The sequence below is a fragment of the Schistocerca nitens genome, chromosome 8 (assembly GCF_023898315.1).
Source record: "Schistocerca nitens isolate TAMUIC-IGC-003100 chromosome 8, iqSchNite1.1, whole genome shotgun sequence".
NCBI classification, from domain to species: domain Eukaryota; kingdom Metazoa; phylum Arthropoda; class Insecta; order Orthoptera; family Acrididae; genus Schistocerca; species Schistocerca nitens.
Window position 1 is genome coordinate 42,065,657 of NC_064621.1, and position 22,813 is coordinate 42,088,469.

The window sequence follows — 22,813 nt, forward strand, 5'->3', positions numbered from 1 at the left end:
CGCTCGATACAATTTGAAACGTGGCTCGTCGGATCAGGCAACGTGTTTCCAGTCATCAACAGTCCAACGTCGGTTTTCACGGGCGCAGGCGAGACATAAAGCTTTGTGTTGTGCAGTCATCAAGAGTACACGAATTGGCCTTCGGCTCTGGAAACCCATATCGATGATGTTTCGTTTGAATGGTTCGAGCCGGCCGCGGTGGCCGTGCGGTTCTGGGCGCTACAGTCCGGAACCGCGGGACTGCTACGGTCGCAGGTTCGAATCCTGCCTCGGATATGGATGTGTGTGATGTCTTTAGGTTAGTTAGGTTTAAGTAGTTCTAAGTTCTAGGGGACTGATGACCTAAGATGTTAAGTCCCATAGTGCTCAGAGCCATTCGAACTATTTGAATGGTTCGTACGCTGACACTTGTGTATGGTCTAGTATTGAAATCTGCAACAATTTGTGGAACGGTTGCGTATCTGTCACGCTGAACGATTCTCTTCAGTCGTCGTTGGTCCCTTTCTTGCAGGATCTTTTTCCGGCCGCAGCGATGTCGGAGATTTGATGTTTTACCGGATTCTTGATATTCACAGTTACTCGTGAAATGGTGGTACGGGAAAATCCCCACTTCATCGATAACTCGGATATGCTGCGTCCGATAATTCGTGTTCCGATTATAAAGTTCAAACTGACTTAAATCTTGATAACCTGCCGTTGTAGCAACAGTAAGCGTTCTAACAACGGCGCCAGACACTTATTTCATATAAGCGTTGCCGATCGCAGTGCCATCTTCTGCCTGTTTACGTACCTCTGTATTTGAATACGCATGCCTATACCAGTTTTTTGGGGCTTCAGTGTATATTTCAAAAAGAAAATGACCGGGTACGTGTAGAGACGATATGTAAGCAGTCTCTAAGAACAGTGGTTATCCACTGCTTACCTCACCGGCCCTCTCGCCTGTAACTTCGCTCTTCAAACGTGTCTGAGCTGCAGTTCGTTAAGGCCCTACAGCGATCATTGTCAGTGTTCTGTGGACTTGTTTACAAACTGCTTGGATGTACGTTTTTGAGAAAAATACCATTAGGGTGTGTTTCACAAAAGGTACTATATTGTGAAATAGAAAGTTGAGAAATGTTTTTCGGCAACACTATGAATGGATACTGAATCGCAACTGTGGACAAGCAATTGTCTCTTCGCTTGAAGGGAGAACGATGAGTGAATCTGTGATGCTGTTAACAGCGTAGAGTTCACAACTGCTGCATAAATGTGCTAATTTGTAATCATCGTCCTTTTTAATATGCATAAAAAACTATGAACTGAGGTGAATTACATAAATCATGCGTTCCGCGATGAATACAACAGATTTTTTATTTGGATGGCCATCATGTGCAGTAGCCGCTTTGATTTAGTCGTCTTGCACATATTCGAATTTAAGAAATGGTTCAAATGGCTCTGAGCACTATGGGACTCAACTGCTGAGGTCATTAGTCCCCTAGAACTTAGAACTAGTTAAACCTAACTAACCTAAGGACATCACACACATCCATGCCCGAGGCAGGATTCGAACCTGCGACCGTAGCGGTCTCGCGGTTCCAGACTGCAGCGCCAGAACCGCGCGGCCACTTCGGCCGGCCCCAAATTTAAGAGTTATACACAATGCGCGATTACGGAGCATGGTCAGTGGTGATTCTATAAATATAGTGTACATTACATGTTTAACATTTTGCTATTGATAGATTAAAACAGTTTTATTGCGACGTTTTAAATAGAGCACCAATTTCATCATCAGTTTTTGCTGCTGTGAGTGTTCAAACGGGTTTCTTTTAAATTGATGTTTCAGCTGTGACATCATTTTCCAGTGACCTGTACAGTTTTTAATTGGTGAAATCTTTTCATAAATTTCTTTCGACCTGGCACAGATGTTACCGATTTTGTTACTAGATAACTCTTTTAGGTCTTTTAGTTTTGAAGTGTTGCTACAGGCACGAAAGTCGTGTGGCTTCGCTCTGGACAGTATCGCTCTGGATATTTGTAAGATCCTCGCGCCTTCGATGCATTTACGTAATAATCACCTTTAACAGTCACTTCTCACAAGGAAACCTCCACATCGCACCCCCCTCAGATTTAGTTATAAGTTGGCACAGTGGATAGGCCTTGAAAAACTGAACACAGATCAATCGAGAAAACAGGAAGAAGTTATGCGGAACTATAAAAAAAATAAGCAAAATATACAAACCGAGTAGTCCATGCGCAAGGTAGGCAACGTCAAGGACTGTCTGAGTTCGGGAGCGCCGTGGTCCCGTGGTTAGCGTGAGCAGCCCCCGAACGAGAGGTCCTTGGTTCAAGTCTTCCCTCGAGTGAAAAGTTTAATTTTTTATTTTCGGACAATTATTATCATTGACCTTGTTATTGAAGTCGCGAGCTATATTTGCTGGATTCATATTGCCCACTGAATACATCTCACGTATTTAATGCATTCTCGTCGAAAGTAGCGAACGGTCAACTGCCAGCCAGGGAGCCTCGTTAGCAGGAATACTCTCTCTTCCGTGCGCTGCGGTCGACTGACGTGTGTTTCGATGTTTGTTTAGGTGTAGCGTCCCCATACTACGGCGCAGTTACCTCGCATCGGACGGACGGACGGACAGATAATAATTGTCCGAAAATAAAAAATTAAACTTTTCACTCTAGGGAACACTTGATCCAACGACCTCTCGTTCCGCAGCTGCTCACGCTAACCACTGGACCACGGCGCTCCCGATCTCAGGCACTCCTTGATGTTGCCTATCTTGCGTATGGACTACTCAGTTTGTATATTTTGTTTATTTTTTCATAGTTCCTTACAACTTCTTCCTGTTTTCTCGATTGATCTGTGTTCAGTTTTTCAAGGCCTATCTACTGTACCAACTTATAACTAAATCTGAGGGGGGTGCGATGGGGAGGTTTCCTTGTCAGAGAACTTAAGAATTGTGTTCCATTGTGACATGACCACTTACATTGGGTAATCTATTGCAATCTAATTTCCTTCACTGTAATAACAAACGACTATTGCTGCGGGTTCATTATTTATGTTACCATATAACGCTGACGTTGTGCTCCATGAAGTGTGTGTTTTTTTTTCATTATCCCGATTTTCTTATAATAAATAATAGCGGCCAGAAGCAAATAAACATATTTTCGTTGTGGAGATGCGAGGTGATAAATATTTATGGCATTGGTTGTGAAGGATAATTTATTATAAAGAAGTATTCCTCAGTCGTTCGTAAAACATACAGTAGCAAATCGCACAGTGTTGTGTTGGGCACCACATGTAAAATACTATACGTACATGGTCCACTCCTGAAACGTATACATTTATCAAAATAGTATGTACGAACATTGAGCAAAATTACATGAAAAGCCCATTATATTTTAAAACAACCTTTTTTGAAACGACGGTGTAGTCTACTAAAAACAGCCACTGCGATGTTACTGGTATGTACCACCACGGTTTCAGAAGACAGCTGTTTATAAACTACAAGACATACAGATAATAGACACACATCAGTGGATGGAACATCACTCCAAGCTTATCTTCGTAATACACGCCGTGGCGTAACTGCAGAGCACGCCACTAAAGGGCAGCGGAGTCAGAAAATGGTGTATAATGGAGCGATGCGTGCGTTTTGTGTCCTTGAATTGCTAAATGTGAGTCAGTTGTGACGGTTCAGCGACGATTTCGTCCCAAATATCGGGTAAAAACTCAGCTAAGAATTCAGGTCGGTTGGTACCGTCAGCAAAGGAGGAGCCAGGAGAACCTGACGGCACGTGCTATCAGACAACTGCAGCTACCGCTGTAGCTGTCGGTCGCGTTTTCCGCAAACGTCCGCGTATAAAACCGTACAGGTTGCAGTTGATACATGCGGTGAGCACTCGGAACAGTGAGCTCCGTTCTGACGCTTACAATGACTAGCAGCAGCTACCGCAGAAAGACTTCTCACAGCACCTGGTTGTAGTGATCAAGCCACGTTTCATGTGTGTGGAAAAGTGAATCGTCATAACGTGCGTGTTTGAGGCAAAGAAGGTTCACGCGAGACTGTGGCAGACATTAGCGATTTTCCTAAAGTAGGTGTCTTTTATCCCATGTCTCTTACAAAATTTATGAACTTTTTTTTTTCCGGAGAAATCTGTGACTGGTTTCGTGCTCGTGGTCCTGCTTCAGAAATTGGTTACGTCACAATTACTGCAAGACAGCGCTGCCTTTATTTTGCAATGTGATGGTGGTCCAATACACTTTCTTCCCCACATTCGTGATCACCTCGATGCCAAACTGCCTCAGTGTTGGACTGGAGGAGCAACGAATCATGACTCATCTCTTCTTTAGTTGTCCGCTTAGTCACGTGGCTTAACTCGATGTCATTTCTTCTTATGAGTTACGTCAAAGATCACGTGTTGCTGTCTCCACTGCCACTTTGTAACAGTTGCAAGAAAGCATAATTAATGTGGTTGTTGATACTGACCATGCCATGTTGGGACGCGTGTGGCAAGAATTTGATCTTCATACTGGCAAGTGTCGCATCACAGACGGTGACAACACCGATCATCTGTAATGTGAGCTACAAACCTGGAGAGAAGTTCCATCCACTGATTATGTGTGGCTGTTTACTATATGTCTTGTAGATTACGTGCATCGTCTTCTGAAACCCTGTTGGTATTTATGAATAAGAAAATGCTGGATTCGTCAAGATGCAGTTGATGAGAATGAAATACCATGAAAGGTTCAAAGTGCTACTTTAAAAGCGTCAAATTCTGTTCCTGATTATGAAAAGTAAGAAAAGTCAGTGCTTCAAATTGTGAGATACGTAGCCAGAAACTTTTGTTCGAGTTCTAGCAAAGCAGATTTGTGCAGATGCAGCAAGAATTAGTGATTTTTCTTTACCTGTCTTTACCTATATGTGCCGTATTTTAGATTAAAAGCCGGCCGGGGTGGCCGAGCGGTTCTAGGGGCTACAGTCTGGAACCGCGCGGCCGCTACGGTCGCAGGTTCGAAACCTGCCTTGGGCATGGATGTGTGTGATGTCCTTAGGTTAGTTGGGTTTAAGTAGTTCTAAGTTCTAGGGGACTGATGACCTCAGAAGTTAAGTCCCATAGTGCTCAGAGCCATTTGAACCACTTTTTTTAGATTGAAAAAATAGACTTTTTTCTTTTGTGCAGTGCGTTTATTTCTTTTATTTTTGTGTAATAACGCATGACTGGAAGTAATACATACACAAATTCGAGACATGTGTTTCTCAAGCACTTCTTTTTGCCACTTTAGGCTGTATGTATTTGGTAGCTGTGTATTTTGACGTCGTTTCTTTTAACAGGTCGTGCCTGTCGCCAATCCTAGGTATATGCAGATTACATGGTATTCCTCCCGGTGGAAAGCAATCTACAAGCGATGTTCAATTTGTTCGTTTACACCCACTGGTTTCTTTCAGACTGTCTTCGGCTAAACTATTAAAAGGATAACAACTTTTCAGCTAAGTGAGCAAATATTTGTGTGTGTCGACGGGCGTACTTTGCAAAACAAATATAGTTATTGTTGCGCCCTACTGTACTCGTCGGACAGCTGGCAGAACAAAGTGGGGCAGCGATCGCTCACATGAAATGTAGCCAACGCGTGCGGTACTCGGCAGCCCGAATGTCTCAGATTACAAGTCGGCTCTGTCATCCTGCCCAGGGATACAGGCTACAGCTGTGTAGGACTGGCTTTGAGACGTGACACACTGATGCAGAATATTCTCTTACGGATTTGAACTACGAATGCAATTTGGGATTATCATTAGCGAAGTTTTGCATTAAAGTCAGCCACAAACTGCAATGCTCTGGACGAGACTCACGGGACATCTCCTGACTACTGGTAATTTAGTTGTCAACAACGACGATATGCAGTATTTTTTTGGATTGGTGACGGGAAAGGAACCCCATCAACGTTGAAAAGAATATACGAGGAGGCGTGCGGAGCAGACGGATTATGAGAAAGCTCCACTGTGACACCACTTTGCAGCTAGTACGGGACAAATGACACAGTTCTGGAGACGCTGGCGTTCAGGCGACTTTGGTTTTGACCCTCCAGGCGCTGAGCCCGCTGAAGAGACGCCTCGCCAGTAGGTAGACGGCGGCGGCGGCGGCTGCTGCAACCGCCAGCACGAAGGCGACGACGTCGAGCAGCAGCAGCTGCCACCAGGGGAGGTCCAGGGCGGCGCTGCGCAGGTGTGGCGCTCCCTTGTGGCGCAGCACGTACTCCAGCCACCACACGGCGCGCTCCACCGAGTCCGCCTTGTGCTCCCTGAACACCGCAGACAGCCGATTCATGTTCTCCTTGTACCTGCCGCAGAGAGCGACCAGTATTAAAGGGAACCGCCGACTTTTAGCAGGTCTACATCTACAGACTAAGAAACAACTAAATTTTCAGGAAAAACTGGATGAGTTATCCAAGATAAATATCTTCACAAACAGAGCAAGTCAATAAAGCGTTCATCCACTTCTGGCCTTATGCAAGCAGTTACTCTGCTTGGGGATTGATTGATACAGTTGTTGGATGTTCGCCTGAGGGTTATCGTGCTACATTCTGTCCAGCTGGCGCGTTAGATCATAATGCTACATAATGCTCCAAACGTTCTGAATCGAGGAGGCATCCGGCGATCTTGCCGGCCGAGGTAGGTTCTGGCAAGCGCGACGACACGCAGTAGAAACTCCCGCCGTTTAAGGGGACCCGCAACGTCCTATACCTCCAATGTCAAATGTAAGGAACATTTTGTTATGAACTATTAACACCAGAATGATGAGACTTTTACAGTATAATATTACATACATTTAATACCATGTACCATATGGATGTTAATTTATTGGTGCTTTTTTGGGAAGATATTAATTATTTTGTTACTGAAAATAATTGACACATTTTTTGGCAGAGTATCTTTGAAATAAAATCTGTTATCACAAAAAGGCTATGATACAAGGTGTATATTGGCACTGTTTACATTCCTTGAAAATTTTAAGTCTTTAATAGTTTAGCAGAAAATGTTCCTTATATGGCAAAAAAGTGAACTTGTGGAAAACGAGTTTCAAAGTTTCGCTAACATTTTAGTGGAGTCCAGCACCATAGCAGTGGTTTTCACTGTCACTAGACATCTCCCCATCTAGCCTTCTTTTCACACCTTTCATTCTTTGTCTGGCTTGCTCCTCACACTCCTTTTCTTTCCTTTCAGCATCCCGTTTCCTCTCATTGTCTATCGACATCATTGCACTCACCATGTACTTTCCGGGCATCACATCCAACTTCTGCATCACATTGCACTTTATAATGTTACCTTTGTTGTACGCAGCAATGGCATCATATACTCCAAAATGAAGAGTATGAATTTCCACAAACACATTTTTTGGCATTCTGGTCCAAATTACATTATTCACACTCACATTTTGATTTTGCGTACGTCCATGGAGACATTTCTTCAAAAGTTCAGTTGCAGAAAGATATCTGAAAATTGGTTTTATAGCCTTTTTATAGCCTTCATGACAGTTTCTGGTAGACTGTGATGATGCTTGTATACACGTTCAGATCCCTGATATTTGTTGTACTTCCACCAGGAATTGGGTCCCTGTGGGCATAGCCCATGTAGTGGTTCCTCGTCAGTCGATAAGGTGTGGTAGTAAAGTGCCATTACAGCCTTTTCCATTGCATCAACACTGTGAGTATTTTGTCTTATTGCCAGTCCACAGTCTCTCTGCAATCTGTTGACTACCTCGTCTGTCAATCGTTTAGCTCCACCCAAAGGTTTTCCATCACTGAGTACTTGGCCTTTCATTGTGGTCTTCAGTCGACGCAGCCTTGTTCCCACACGTTTCTGAACGTGAGCTATGCACTAATGGTAACATCATTTCCATAAGGTTTCAGCTCAGATACAGCAGAAAAAGACTTCGAATAACCATCACGCAGGAACTGTAGGTATCTGACCTTGTACCACAGAAGAGAGCGACTGAAAATGTCTTTCACACCGGAAACTTCCATGGCCCCACTAGACCCACTGTAATTCCTTCGACAGTTTTCTGCATGCTCTTCCTTCACTCTTTTAGGACACCTACAGTGCTTGGATGTAATTTCAACATCTATAACTTTTGTAGTACTAGCACTTGTTGCCGTTATTACCCCATTATGTGAAGTGTGCCCGCGCTTCTGCCACGTACCATCTAGTGCGACAGTCAGGTCCCGAGGATTCTGAACATCTGGAATTTCTTCATTCACCGCCACAGCCTCCTCTACTGCTTCTTTCATGGATTCTTGGGCAATATCTTCAACACAGGATCCAACAACCGAGTTATATTTTGAGAATTTCGTTGGTGGTGGTGGTAGATTCATTACACCACAAAACATTTGACCAGCGGAGTATCCCTTACCGATTGACCTTAGAGCATAAACACATCTAATATTTACACCATAGTACTTGCTTTTCTCACTATCAGTTTCACCTTGGCCTATTTCGACATATTCTGAGTTCCAAAATGAAACACTGTAATGATAACTAGTACAATGGAGACAGATTTCTGCTGCAAGTCCTATGTGTCACTTGACATTTACTGACATACTCAATTTGCAACATTCCTTACACAGTACTGAACTCTCAATCACCTTTGAGAGCAATGAAATGTTAATTATTTCGTTCACATTATCCTCACTACACTTCTCCAATAAACTGCAGTATTTTTCAGTTGATCCATGCAACTTCTTGCTTGTGCTCGAGACAGGAGTAGATTTCACTTAATGAATAACCTCACTATTTTTAGAATCATTGCCGGCTGAAGTGGCCGAGCGGCTCTAGGCGCTACAGTCTGGAACCGTGCGACCGCTACGGTCGCAGGTTCGAATCCTGCCTCGGGCATGGATGTGTGTGATGTCCTTAGGTTAGTTAGGTTTAAGTAGTTCTAAGTTCTAGGGGACTGATGACCTAAGAAGTTAAGTCTCATAGTGCTCAGAGCCATTTGAACCATTTAGAATCATTTCCCAAGGTCGGAGAAATTGTCACAGTTCCACTAGTGTACCTCGGAGGAGGCTTCTTCCTCTTGTAAACTCTGTTACTACATCGAGACATATTTGATAAGTTCTAGTTACGCAATAGAAATACAACACAAATCGTGCAATAACCAACAAATGCTCAATGTAAACAACAGTATCCAATACGCAGACAAATCGTGTTGCCAACATAATATAACGTCTTTGGAAAGACCGGAAGTTTTGAAAAACGATGTTTTCAATGAACATGTATCCATGGAAATTCAATGTCGCGACATGCCCTCTACAGCACATTAGTGAAAATAATGTTTTCAATACTTGGAGTTGAGCTACAGATAAGATTAATATGTCATTTTAAAGAGGAAGATCTGTAGTATTTTATTTCACAATAAACTGAAAACCCGAAATTTTCATCATTTTTAGGTTCCGGGTTCCCTTAAAGGCGAGCATTATCCTGCAGAAATGTGAGTCCACAATGATTTGCCCTGCAGGGCAACAAAATGCGTAGAGTAGGGGCGACATACCGCTGTGCTCTAAGGATGTCGCGGATGACAACCAAAGGGGTGGTGCTGTGAAAAGAAATGTGACGCCAGACTGTCGCTCCTGGTTGTTGGCCAGTATGGCGGGTGACATTCAGGTTGGTTTTCACACTGGTTTATGGGGAATTCGAAATGGTATTCATTGCTTCTACTCCAGTCAATGAGATTCCAGGCGGGAGACGTGCCTTGGAGGTGCCCTAAACAGCGGTGGGATACAGCTCGACATCCAGGAGTCGTGATCTGGGGTGCATATCTTCATTTATTCTAGTGGCAGGACCCCTTTGGTTGTTATCCATGGCACACTTGTAGCACAGGAAGATATTCTATACCTCGTTTTGTTTACCTTCATGGCAAGCTTTCGTGCGCCTACACTGCAGCATGATAGTGCCCGCCTATGGCGAAACTTTCTACTGCTTGTCCTCGTGCTTGCCAAACCCTACGTTGGCCAGCACGGTCGCCAGACATTTCCCCAGTAGAGAACGTTTGGAGCACTACTGGCAAAGCCCTCCAACCATCTCCGGATTGTGACGATCTAACCCGCCAATAGGACAGAATTTGACACAATATCCCTCACAGGGACACTGAAGAACTCTGCCAATCATCGCTGAGCCGCATAACTGCTTGCATAAGGGCCTAGAAGGGGGTCAACGCTTCATTGACTTGCTCAATTTGTGAAGCTCCCTCTCTTGAACAATTATGCAATTTTGTGAAATTGTAATCGTTTGTTTATCGGTATCTTAACATTGCAGCTACCGATTTCCGTCCTATTCGGATAATTCCTTCCTCGTGAGTCGGTCTTTTGTCTTAAAGTGTATAAAAGAGTAGCACTTGACAAAAGCTGCACATATATTCAGTAAAATCTTGATGAGGTTTCTAAGTGGTACAAAGACTGGCACTTGCTATATGTTTACAGAAATGTCATATTGTGCACATCACAAAATCAGAGAAAAGTAGTATCCTGCTGAAACCCCTCCGTCAGATTTCTGGATGACTCGTTTTTTCTAGATTAATTTGTGCCACCTTTTAAGATTATTTCCCCCAGCTCACTGTATTCAAGAACAAGAATGTATCAGATATAACGGAAATAACTGCGATCTGACAAGTAGCTAGTATCCTTATCCCTTTCCTTTCTGTGTGGTTTTATGCACCTCTTACTGTTGTGTCTAGACAAGACAGCCTAGACACAATGAGAGGAAGCCGAAAAGGCACGCGCTTAAACTCACGCAGGCTGGCGTGAGGACTGAAACAGGATACGTAATGAATGCTATAAAGAAAAATACGTAGCTTCTGGAATACTTAACTTTAATCCACATTTGTAGAGCATCGCTCTTGATGATACATTAATAGAATCTCAATATCAATTGAATACGGCGCCTTGCTAGGTCGTAGCAAATGTAGCTGAAGGCTATGCTAACTATCGTCTCGGCAAATGAGAGCCTATTTGTCAGTGAACTGTAGCTAGCTACGTCGGCTGTACAACTGGGCGAGTGCCAGAACGTCTCTCTAGACCTGCCATGTGGTGGCGCTCGGTCTGCTATCACTGACAGTGGCGACACGCGGGTCCGACGTATACTACCGGACCGCGGCCGATTTAAAAGGCTACCACCTAGCAAGTGTGGTGTCTGGCGGTGACACCACACTTACTACAGCGATGTACAAGCAATTTTAATATTATTATAAGAGGTTTCGATTGTCTTCTTGCGACAATATTTCCGCTGGGGACCGCCCAGCCAGCTTCAGGTGAGTGTCCTCCAATGTCTGTGTCAGTGGCGGAGACTCACCTGAAGATGGCTAGACGGATACCAACCGAAATATTGTCTCAAGAAGGCAACATAATCCGGCTGCAATCCAGAAACCTTGTTTTATATTCAGTACGCCGGGAAAACTTCAAGAATCACAAGTTTAATATTAATAAAACAATAAATGTCCCGCCATTTAGCATGGATAGGTATTCGTGTTTCATTTTGGTCATACCGTGTTTTCTCTGGGCAGAGTGATTCGCTAGGGCGGCCTCCTCTCACATTCCTATGATGGCGGCATATCGGCGCCTCACTGACAGTTACCAGCTTTTAGGCGCGCTTTTTCTTCAACGGGTGAGCCTGGTCGGTTACTTTCCAATGTTTCTGGGGAGAGGGGCTCGCGACGGTAACCTCCTCTCACGCCACAGGCTGCCGGTGGGTTACGTGCCTCGCCGACCATTGCTGTTGTAGGCGCGCCTTTTTCTTTTGTGGGGGCGTCAGGAGGAGGCAGGTGCAAAGTGTTTCGTCAGTATGGACGTTGATTCGGTAAAGTTTATACGTATCTAGCGTAGTGTGTGCTGTTTTGCTGCGATGGCTTAGTTCAACTAATAGCGGCGGTTGCATGCCACTGACTCATTTGGATGATTGCCTAGGACCCCCTCCCCATCCCCCGCCCTCACACGACGGCCAGCTCACTATTTCTATGGTATCTATGAATGTGGAGTGGAGAGTGATCCATAGAGACAACATTTTCGTTTCTAATAACTTGCGACGCACTCCTGTCTAAAGTATGATCCATATAACTTTCCCCTGTATATTTATGTCACTCCAATGTAAATTTTATTTATATGCAGTTTTTAAGTGTGTGTTTATTAGAATAAATAAATAGGGGATTGACTCGACTTTTTCTTTTAATCAATACTAGATATGTCTTCCCCATTATTACTCCCTGATTTTACAAATACAGCACTAATTACTCATTTACGAGAGTCTTGGGATCGATCAGTTCACACAAATACACGGAGAGAGGGAACGGCTATTACATCAGATTAATTGGCACAATTGAAGTCTGGAGTGAGCAGACCACGAGACAGCGTCGCGAGGATTAGTCGGTAAACGAGCCATTGGTCTGCTGGAGGCACCGTGGTTATGAGCGTCCAAATAATTTATTAATTGCAATGAGGTGGAAAGGTGCAAAGTTTTCATTAAGCACCGGCATGGCCAGAAATGGCCACAACACGTTTGGCACACAAAACAATGTCTTCCACACACTGCTGGGGAAAGAGAGCGTGGGATCTCAACCCTGCTCTCCACTAGAGCGATACAAGCACGCGGATTCCGTGGAGTTGTCGGAGTTTGATCGTCCGTCACAGAACTGGACAGGACATTGGTCACATCTTTTAGCTTGTACAAGAGGAGGGAACGTTGACTGTGTCCTAAGCTTTCTCTCCTCAGAAGAACCGACCAAGGACGCAGTCGTCTGCTTTTAGTCACCTATCACACTGCATGTGGTCAGTAAGATGTGAGACAGGATCGTTGTAGAAGGTAAGTGCTTGGTAGCGTGCTTTCTGCCACCAGAGAAACAATCATTTGTTTCATTAGTTTAGCTTAGACTTAAACTAATTAAGATTCGTTTACAATAGAGTGTGTCGTATGCTTGATTGATGTAAGTCGAGTAATCACTCTGCGGAACAAATCCACAGTAACTACAATTCGTTGGCCGTTTATTTCTTTGATAGGGCCTGGCGCCTCACTGATATATATCCGTCGACAAAGGAAAACTAGGGGAAGAAAGATCATGTAGTCGCTAACTTCTGCACAGTGATAGGATAGACCACCATGAACAACACACTACAAAACACCACCGGAGGAGTGTGAGCCGGGGGTGGGGGTGGTGGAGGGGGGCGTTTAAACGCTACTTTTTTACGTTTTCCTTCTAGCGAAAACGTTTCCCGGGACTACATTAAATTACGTACAAGAAAGGTCTGATCACTCTTCGTCCAGGACTAATAGTTTCCGCGTTACAGAACGTAAAAAAAGACATATTACTAAAAACAGTTTTTTAATATTATAAAATTAATATTTATTGTTATATGAAGTGGGTTAAGAACAAATTTTAAATATCTATACCACGTCCAAGTTCATTTGAGCCATATTAATGGATTTTTATGTTCTGGGGCACAACAGGGTGAAGGAGGCGGACTTGGAGGTTAAAAGCGCGAGAGAATGTAGGTTGCCGGATCGGTATAACTTCGCGAAAAGTCCTTTAGTTGCTTTTCGTGTTGTCGTAGGTAGCTTGCAGACCTTTGAAGAAGGGGATGGCACGAAAAAAATCAGGCGACTTACCTTCCCTCGGGCTTCTACTCTCCACCTCCCATCCCTGGACCCTGTTACATGCCGAGAAAACAATTTATCCCTTACTGCGTGTCTAATGCACTTAGACGTGATACAGATATTTAATATCTGTTCTTGACCCACTTCATTTAGAAATGAACATGAATTTTATACCATTAAAATATTACTTTTAATAGTACGCAATTTTCCCATTCTGTACAATGCTTCTAGACAAAAATGAATTGGAAATTTTTTTAGGAATCTTAATTTAGTACTGGGAAATATTTCATTTAGAAGTCACGGTTTTCGCGTTATTCAAGCCTTCAAAAATCCCACTCCCCTACTCCACTTTCACCAGTGTTTTCTTCTTTTTTTCTTTCTTTTTTTTTTTTTTTAAAAATGGCGTTCATTACACTCCTCCATTGCACAAAAATTTGCAACTTAGAAGATTTTTCCTAAATTCGATCGTTTTTGATCTTCATTGACAGGGCTAATATTTCAGTATACTGCTTCACAAAAAATGTGAATCGCCCTGAAGGGGAGGAGGAAACGAAATGAAACTGCACGGAATATTTCAGTGATTACAAAATCGAGTCAAATTTACAAAGAACAAGGCTGTATGAGGTCACTTATCAGTATGCTGTTGCACCACCTGTGGCCTGGATGCGCCCAGAGATTAGGTTGGGAAGGCATTGTGTCGTATCCTGAAGCAATAACTCCTGTTTCTGGTCCTCGATATGCTTGATACTGTCAGCTGAGAACGTGTTGACGTCCGAGCTTGTCCCACCCATGTTTTATTGGGGACAGATTTGGGGATCTTGCTGGCGACGGAAGTACTTCAAGATGACGTAGAGTGTTGCTAAGGATGCGTGCCACATGTAGAAGTGCACTGTCCTGCTGAAGAATGGCAACACGATACTGTCGCATGAGAGGTAACACATGAGGACACAGGATGTCCGTGACGTACTGTAGCGCCATCACAGTTCCCTAATTTCCTGTCAGCCGTGACCTAAAGTCATAACCTATGGGTCCCCACGTCAGGAGTGACACTGCTGGACCTCTTCAAAACAGTGGAAGAATGTGACATCTCCACAGACCGCCACCGTACTCGCCACCGATGGATATCCGTGGCAGTGCTTTAGCACAATTCGTTGTTGGACATTATGTGACACACTTCAGCGGCAGTCCACGCTTCCAGATCTCGCCATCTGGTGTTAATGGCAACCTACACACATGACGGTAACGGTTCAGTTCAGCTGATGCTGTTTTGCACACTGTGGTGCAGGATGACAATGAGTTTTGCATTGAGTCAACTACTTGTTCTCGACTGGCAGACACAAATGTAAAGGGGTTTATGAAGATCCTCCCTAACTGTGGCATATGTGGTCTTCCGGAGCCTTAACGAAGAGTATGCCGGCACTTGAGATCTCAGGCAGTCCCATGTCGAGCCACTGTCACAATCGAATGCCCCACAGATTTGGATGTTGCACGATTCGACGAGGAAGCCCAATGGAGACCTACAGTGAGCATCGTTCCAAACTGTCAGGTGCTGACGACGCTCTCTCACACGACTACGCGGCGTCTTCGAGTCCGTCACGGTGATCACTCAACATCTGACGCTGTTCACGCCGCTTATGCTCTCTTCCACGCAGCGTGACAACACTAATACCGTCTGTGACCGCTCTGTCACAGACGATAGTAACTCTTAATCACTTACGTACCCGCCGGTGGTCTGTACGCGTACGACGTTACACTGACATCAGACCACGTCTTCAGGGAGCTTTACTTTTTGTCAGGTAGTGTATTACTTCGACACAGTCTAGTGGTGTTTATTTACAGTAGCCAGAAGGTAACGTGTTTCGTTTCAGGAACTAGCTCCTGGCTCAATACGTTGCGTTTTAGAGGACGAAACGAAGTGACCGGTACATAAGATGGAGCACCAGCAGACACCACTAACAGCACAGGTAAAATAGCGTGCACCGGATGTAAATATCCAGGGATATGGAATGAAACCGTCACTTAGTCTCAGTCGGAGGCAAATAAGATGGAAGCATTCACGCGTAGCATAGAAAAAGTAATCAGCCTACAAAGAAATTGCTCATAAAACACTCGTGGAACCAATCCAAGAATACTGCTCAAGTGTATAGAATCCATACCAAATAGAACTAACGCAAGATACTGAACTATACAAAGAACGGCGGCACAGATAGTTACAAGTTTCTTTGGCCAGTGGGAGACCGTCACGGAGTGCTGGAAAAACTGAAATGGCGGACGCTCGAATATAGATGCAAACTATACTGCGAGGTCTACGAGTACTTACAAAATTTCAAGAATCAGTTTTTAAATAAGGAATATGGGAATATACTACAACATTTTCCTCCAGCAGCTCTGGCGGAGACAAGATTACACTAGTGTTTAAACAATTATTCTTTGCGCACTCCATACGACAATGGAAGGAGAAGAAGCTCTAGTAAGGGGTATGTTGGTAAGCAAACGTCACCTAGTCAGTCCACAGTGGACTGCGGAGTACAGATGTAGAACGTAGGTGTGATTGTATAAGTTTGCTCTCAGCAGTACGAAGATACACTCATGATCAGAAAAAAACAGAACACCTTGCCCAGATACAGGACACTCATGTCCACACGACACGTACATTAGTATGTTCTGCAGACATTGTTAACATTTGAACCATGTTGGCCCGTGGGTCAATGTCGATATCGCAGCGGAACACCACCTACCGGCAAAAGGTGCCTACGACCCTCGTCGTCGCCATAAATCGAAGGCAATGCAACGGTATGATTTGAGCAGACGTGCAGGATGCCGCGCAGATGTTTTTGCGAACCGCACCGCCAAGTCAGTGAGTTTGAAAGAGGGTGCATTATTGGCATGAGAGAATGTGATGCATACATCCTGGAAACTGCTGCTCGTGTGGGACGAAGTGTTTCAGCAGTGCAACGACTGGGTGCAGAATGGTTCACGGAAGGCCGTAGAACCCGGCGAGATTCCTCTGGTTGACCACCCAGACCACCCACCGAGAAGACCGACACGTCAACCGAATGGCATTTCACGACAGATCTGCACCCCCCCTTCCCCCCCCCCCCCTCCGCCGGCTCTGGCGCAACAGTGGAATACTGTAATACATTCTACTCTATCAGAGGTGACACTCTGACCAAGTTTATTATGGCATGGGTTACGTGCGCTTCGTCCACTTTGACGAATGTGCAGAATTGGTGTATGGAGCGACGTCACTGGGAACAGGAATGGCAACAGATATTGTTTTCCGACGAATCCAGGTTCTGTTTGTTTGAAAATGATTGCCACATTTTGCTTCGGCGCAGATAGGGGAAGCAGCGTCACAGTGACTGCATTCGCACAAGACATATAGCGCCAGCCTAAGGCCTTATGGTGTGGGATGCTATTGGATACAACTAAAAATCACAGCTGGTGCGTGTTCAAGTCTCTGCGACAAGTGTGTACTATGTGAATGACATGCTACAACCGGTGGCCATACTCTTTCTGCCCAACACCCCAGACGCCATTTTTCAGCAAAACAATGCACGACCACATGTTGCTGCACGAACGCTTGCCTTCTTGCTGTCACAGGAATTCAGCCTTTTGCCCTGACCCGCCAGATCAGCAGACTTGTCGCCAATCGAAAATGTGTGGGATGTGGTGAAACGACGGGTGCAGCGCTTTGACCCATTGCCAACCACCACATATGAACTTTGGAACCAACAGGTGAATGCATCATGCATGGCTATACTGCAGGACGCAATTCGCGCCTTATACGCGTCGATGTCATCGCGCATGGAGCAATTTACCAGGAACCATGGCGGCCGTTGTGTCCAGTAGGCAACAGGGCACACGCTGAACCGAGGAGACTGAGTAGAACACATTAATGTACATGTCCTGTGAATATGAACGTCCTACCTCTAGTCGCTCAACGTGTTCTTCTTTTACTGATCATGACTGTATTGTATGTTATGTTCTACGTATGATTTACAAGTAGCTTCTGTATTCGATTATTTTTATGAAAAAAGAAACTGGTCAGGTGCGAGTAGGTCAGGCGCACTGAGGATTTCGTACAGACTTAATAATTTATGCAGACAGTTCATGTATTTCGGGAATAGAGGATCTAGACTATTTTGCCAGTTATAGACATTGATAGTGGCAAGATACCTGTTCCAAGGATTCCAAGGCTAATAAAATTTTCTCGGGATCCAGCCGCGTCAGATGGTTAAAATCCCACGAGCTACCGACCGAGCTCTGCTCAGTCATTGTCAGGTGGTAAGACTGACTGTTCTGGCGCCGTCGCCGCGTCGTTATATAGCCGCACAGCTGGCTGTGACGTCACTGGTGCTCTCTTCCTCGCCATATGTGGTAATGTTTTCATCCCGCGTCCGTCGCGCCCGTTTTAATCTTGCGATGGCCGGGTCCCAGGCTGTGCTGAGCTGCAAACCGCCGTCCTTGTTTATGGTGTTTTCAGAGGTTTTTATTTCAATAGCTTCTTTTATGATGCTATCCCAAAAGAAGGCTAGCCTCTTAAGCTCTCTAGCCTTCCTGCTACGCTGTCGAGATGAGAACACGATTCCACGATTTGCCGTGGTGAGCCATCACATCAACACCTCGGCAGCCAGAAGAATCTATCGTCGTGTCAGCTTCGCCCGGTTGCTGGAAAGGTTACACTGCTGGCTGGTTCTAGGCGCTACAGTCTGGAACCGCGCGACCGCTACGGTCGCAGGTTCGAATCCTGCCTCGGGCATGTATGTGTGTGACATCCTTAGGTTAGGTAGTTCTAAGTTTTAGGGGACTGATGACCTCAGATGTTTAGTCCCATAGTGCTCAGAGCCACCTTACCACTGCTGGCTATCCATCACCAATTGACAGAGGTACTCTCGCAAGTAGATTGGGAGTTGATCGAAGCGGCCATCTCAGCACAACAGGTGTCATCGGAAAAGAAGACCACTCAGAAATAGAAAGATAAGTTCACGCGGTAACAACAACACGGTGCAGAACGAAAATCAACAGGACGAACTGTCAACACGACGCGGGTGCCATTTCGGCGCTTAAGAAATGTCTTAACTTCGCACTAGCGCCTCGGAGCATCCCTATCTGTGATATTATAAGTGGGGTAGAACAAGCAATCCGCAAGACGCCTTGTGAGAGAGCAGACGAAATTCGCCGAGAAACGTGCCGTATCATTTCAAAATCTAAACCACCGAGGTCTAACTTGACTAGGGCTGAACGCAGTGGTCTTCACGCACTCCGCAACGACCCCCTCATCGTGGTTCTGCCAGCTGACAAGGGCAATGCATCCGTCACTCTGAATAAAGCTGACGACGACGCCAAAATTCATTTCATTCTTGAAGAGGATACATACCGGAAGCTGCCACGGGACCCGACGTCAAGAGTAATGAGGAAGACATCAGAGCTTCTAAAGCAGTCAACACTGGATGAGGGCATTATTAAGAATTTCCTCCCTCAGGCGCCGAGACCACCTACGCTTTATGGACCACCAAAAATCCACAAGTCCCATTGTGAACACCATTGGGTCACCCACTTACAGACTGGCAAAACACCTGGACAGCCTCCTTGCGCCGCATGTGGGTCGTTGTGTGCATCACATCAAGAACACCGACGACTTTATCAACAGAATGAAACAACTGCGTCTTAGTCAAGGAGATGTAATGGTTAGTTTTGATGTGGTCTCCTTGTTTACGTGTGTTCCGGTCAAAGACTGTATAGATCTCCTCTCCCACTTATTTGATAGCACAATTGTGGGACTGTTTAAGCCCACGTTGACATCGTCGTATTTCCTACATGGCGGCCAGTATTTCGACCAGTTGGACGGCGTGGCTATGGGAAGCCCATTAGCTCCATCCTGAGCCAACCTTTTTATGGAAAAATTTGAAAACATCGCCCTCGACACGGCTCCAGCTAAGACAAGTTGTTTTTATCGTTACGTCGATGACACTTTTATCATCTGGCCCCATGGTCGTGAAAAACTGGGAGAATTGTTAGAACACCTGAACAGCATTCACGGCCACATCAAGTTTACGATGGAAGTCCAGACAGATGGTGCATTGCCCTTCCTTGACGTCCTCGTTCGACGGAACACCAATGGGCACCCCAGCCACAGTGTCTACAGGAAACCCACACACACAGATCGGTATCTGCACGCTCTCAGCCACCACCATGCGGCACAAAAACGTGGCTTTCTGAACACCCTCGTCCATCGTGCTAAAGTCGTCTCAGACGCTGAAAGTCTGCCACTAGAACTGAGCCACCTGCGAAAAGTCTTCCGGGAAAACGGGTACAACCATGGACAGGTGTCACAAGCTATATCTGGTGTGACACGCAAGAAACATGCCAACAGAGAAGAGAAACACCACTGGAGAAGAAAGCAAGAGACTTGTGTTTTTGCCTTTCTGTGGTACAGTGTCGGGAAAGATTAGCCGGCTCCTGAAGAGATATAACATTTCATCGGTGTTCAGGCCCCCAGCAAAAATTTGACAGCTCATGAGGCCTGTGAAGGACGAACGCCTGGAGTGTACAAGATACCATGTCAGTGTGGCTGTTACTACGTCGGCCAAACAGTACGCACTGTGGAGCAACGCCGGACGGAACACGAGTGGTGCTTACGCCTACGCTATGCAGAAAAATCAGCCGTGGCAGAACACGCCTTAGAAAATGGACACCGAATTCTATTCGACGAAACATCTGTCGTTATGAGGACGAAGGGATTTTGGGATAGCGTCATAAAAGAAGCTATTGAAATAAAAACGTCTGAAAAATCCATCAACAAGGACGGCGGTCTGCAGCTCAGCACAGCCTGGGACCCTGCCATCGAGAGATTAAAACGGGCGCGACGGACGCGGGATGAAAACATTACCATTTATGGCGAGGAAGAGAGCACCAGTGACGTCACAGCCAGCAGTGCGGCTATATAACGACGCGGCCACGGCGACACAGCAGTCATTCTACCACTTGACAATGACTGAGGAGAGCTCGTTCAAAAGCTCGTGGGATTTTAACCACCTGATGCGGCTGGAAGCCCGAGAAAATTTTATTAATTCATATCGCGTCGAAACCACGCATTCATCACTGTCAAGAATGTTTTAATTTCAATAATTACCCGGTATTGTCAGAAGGAGAGCAATCTCTATATCAGCGTAAGAAAGCTCCCAAAACTGAAGTTTTATTGCCCACATCGCAGTTTATACATAGCCTGATAAATAGTTTCAGCAATGTTATATTGTCACTTTCAGATCATCGGATACATGAATTATAAAGCCACTACATGTGGCACATTGTCATCTGGCCATGGAGGTAAACTGACCGAAAATACTTTCCCATGCAACGTGAAGAACATGAAAATAAAAGTCATAAGTGTATCGGCACGGCACAGAGGTGTCAAGTACGTCAGATAAAACACAGTTTAACTATCTATTTGATGTACTTGACACCTCTATGGTTTTCTGATACGGTTATGGCTTTTATGTTAGTGTACCAGTACTTAAGTGTTGTATGGCAGTTTCTTTTCTGTGAGTTTACCTCCATGTTTTCAACAGCAAGATGACAGTGTACAACATGTAGTGGTCTTATAATTCACGTATCCGATGATCTGGAGATGCCAACGTAACTTCGCTGAAACTAGTAACCCTATACGTATCATGTACATCTACATTATTACTCTGCAGTTCAAAATAAAGTGCCTGGCAAAGGGTTCATCGATCCACCTTTCATCTACTACCATTCCATTCTCGCACAGCGTCCGAGGTCTAATTTTTCTTATTTTATTGTGATGATCGTTTCTCCCTATGCAATGCCAACAAAATATTTTCACAGTCTGAGGAGAAAGTTGGTGTCATGACAAGGTCCTGCCGCAGCGAGAAAGGCCTTGATTTTAATGACTGCCAACCCAATTCGTCTATTAGCTGCGATCTAGGCAATAATACTTCTATTTTGGAAACTTTTTTACATGTTAATTTTGAGTCTGAAACTGGACAGCAAATAACAAAAGAAATATTCTTTTTGTGTGATGTAATTACAAATAAACAAATTTCTGTTTCTTATCCTGTCCTTGTACTGTGAATCCTTTCTTATTGCCAAATCTCATGACTCTGGTCCAACGGGAAGTACCTCGTAGGTTTTTATGAGTGTATTCGCGAGTACCAAAATACGTCACACAAATGGCTGTGTCCTGTTTTACATCGCCAAGAGAACGTAAACCTTAATATGTGACATATATTTCAACTTGTTCCTGAGAAAAAGGGTTTAAAACAGGCAGACAGATGGACAAGGAAGAAGTGATCCTATAACGGTTCCGTTTCTACAGACTGTGTTACGGAAACCTAAGATATATGATCCTATAAGCATCTGAATGTTTTAAAGATAGATACGGAACATAAAAGTAAACTTCGTGGCACATGCTACCTGTCTGCTTACCGATTGCTGCGGCTCTTCTATCTAAAGCATCACTGCACAGCACTGATGGAAGGAGATGTAACCATTCAAAACCACCCTGGTTATTAACGTCGACATCAGAACCGTTCCAGGAATGAACACGTTGCTCTGCAGCAGAGGGTACGGTGTTTCGAAACTTCCTGGCACATTAAGACTGCGTGCAGGATCGGGACTCGAAACCGTGCCTTTAGCAAAAGATGCTCTTACCAAGTAAGGTACTCAGGCACGACTCAAAAACGACCTCACAGCTTCACTTCCGCCAGTACTTCGTCTCCCTCCCTCTGGTGGGCCACGGTTCAAACGCTGTCGAGATTGAGATTTTCCGTGATTGGCCTTTTCCTTCTTCATCCTTTGCCGAATTCAAACCTGTCCTCCATCTCCAGATACCTCTATGTCGACGAGATATTAAACTCCAATCTTAATTTTTTTGGAGGACGTTGTTCTAGTTCTTCCATCAATGAAAAATCCTGTCGTATGTGGAGACTTTCATGACTAAGAATGATGCAGGTAAGGTTATACGCATTATAATGTTGCCCGTGGAAGACATTAACTGAAATACAATGGCTGACGAAAGAGCGAAGCTGCCACAAGGGGAGGAGCAAACGAAGTGAGATGATATGTGATGTCTTCTCAGTGTTTACAAAATGGAGTCAAAGTTCCAAACAACTTGGCAGTGTGAGCCAACTCATCACTGTCAGCTTACACTCCCTTTGGACAGGATGCAT

The 22,813-nt window shown here is 44.8% G+C and overlaps 1 protein-coding gene across 1 annotated transcript in view; it reads right to left on the bottom strand.

Annotated features, from left to right (window-relative positions):
• Window positions 1-5,172: 5,172 nt before the first annotated feature.
• Window positions 5,173-22,813, bottom strand: part of LOC126198730 (UDP-glucosyltransferase 2-like) — a 97,661-nt gene continuing 80,020 nt past the window's right edge. Inside the window, exon 7 of the mRNA XM_049935251.1 lies at window positions 5,173-6,328. Within this exon, the coding sequence (XP_049791208.1) occupies window positions 6,049-6,328 (280 nt within the window). The 3' untranslated portion in view covers window positions 5,173-6,048. The remainder of the gene's footprint in view (window positions 6,329-22,813) is intronic.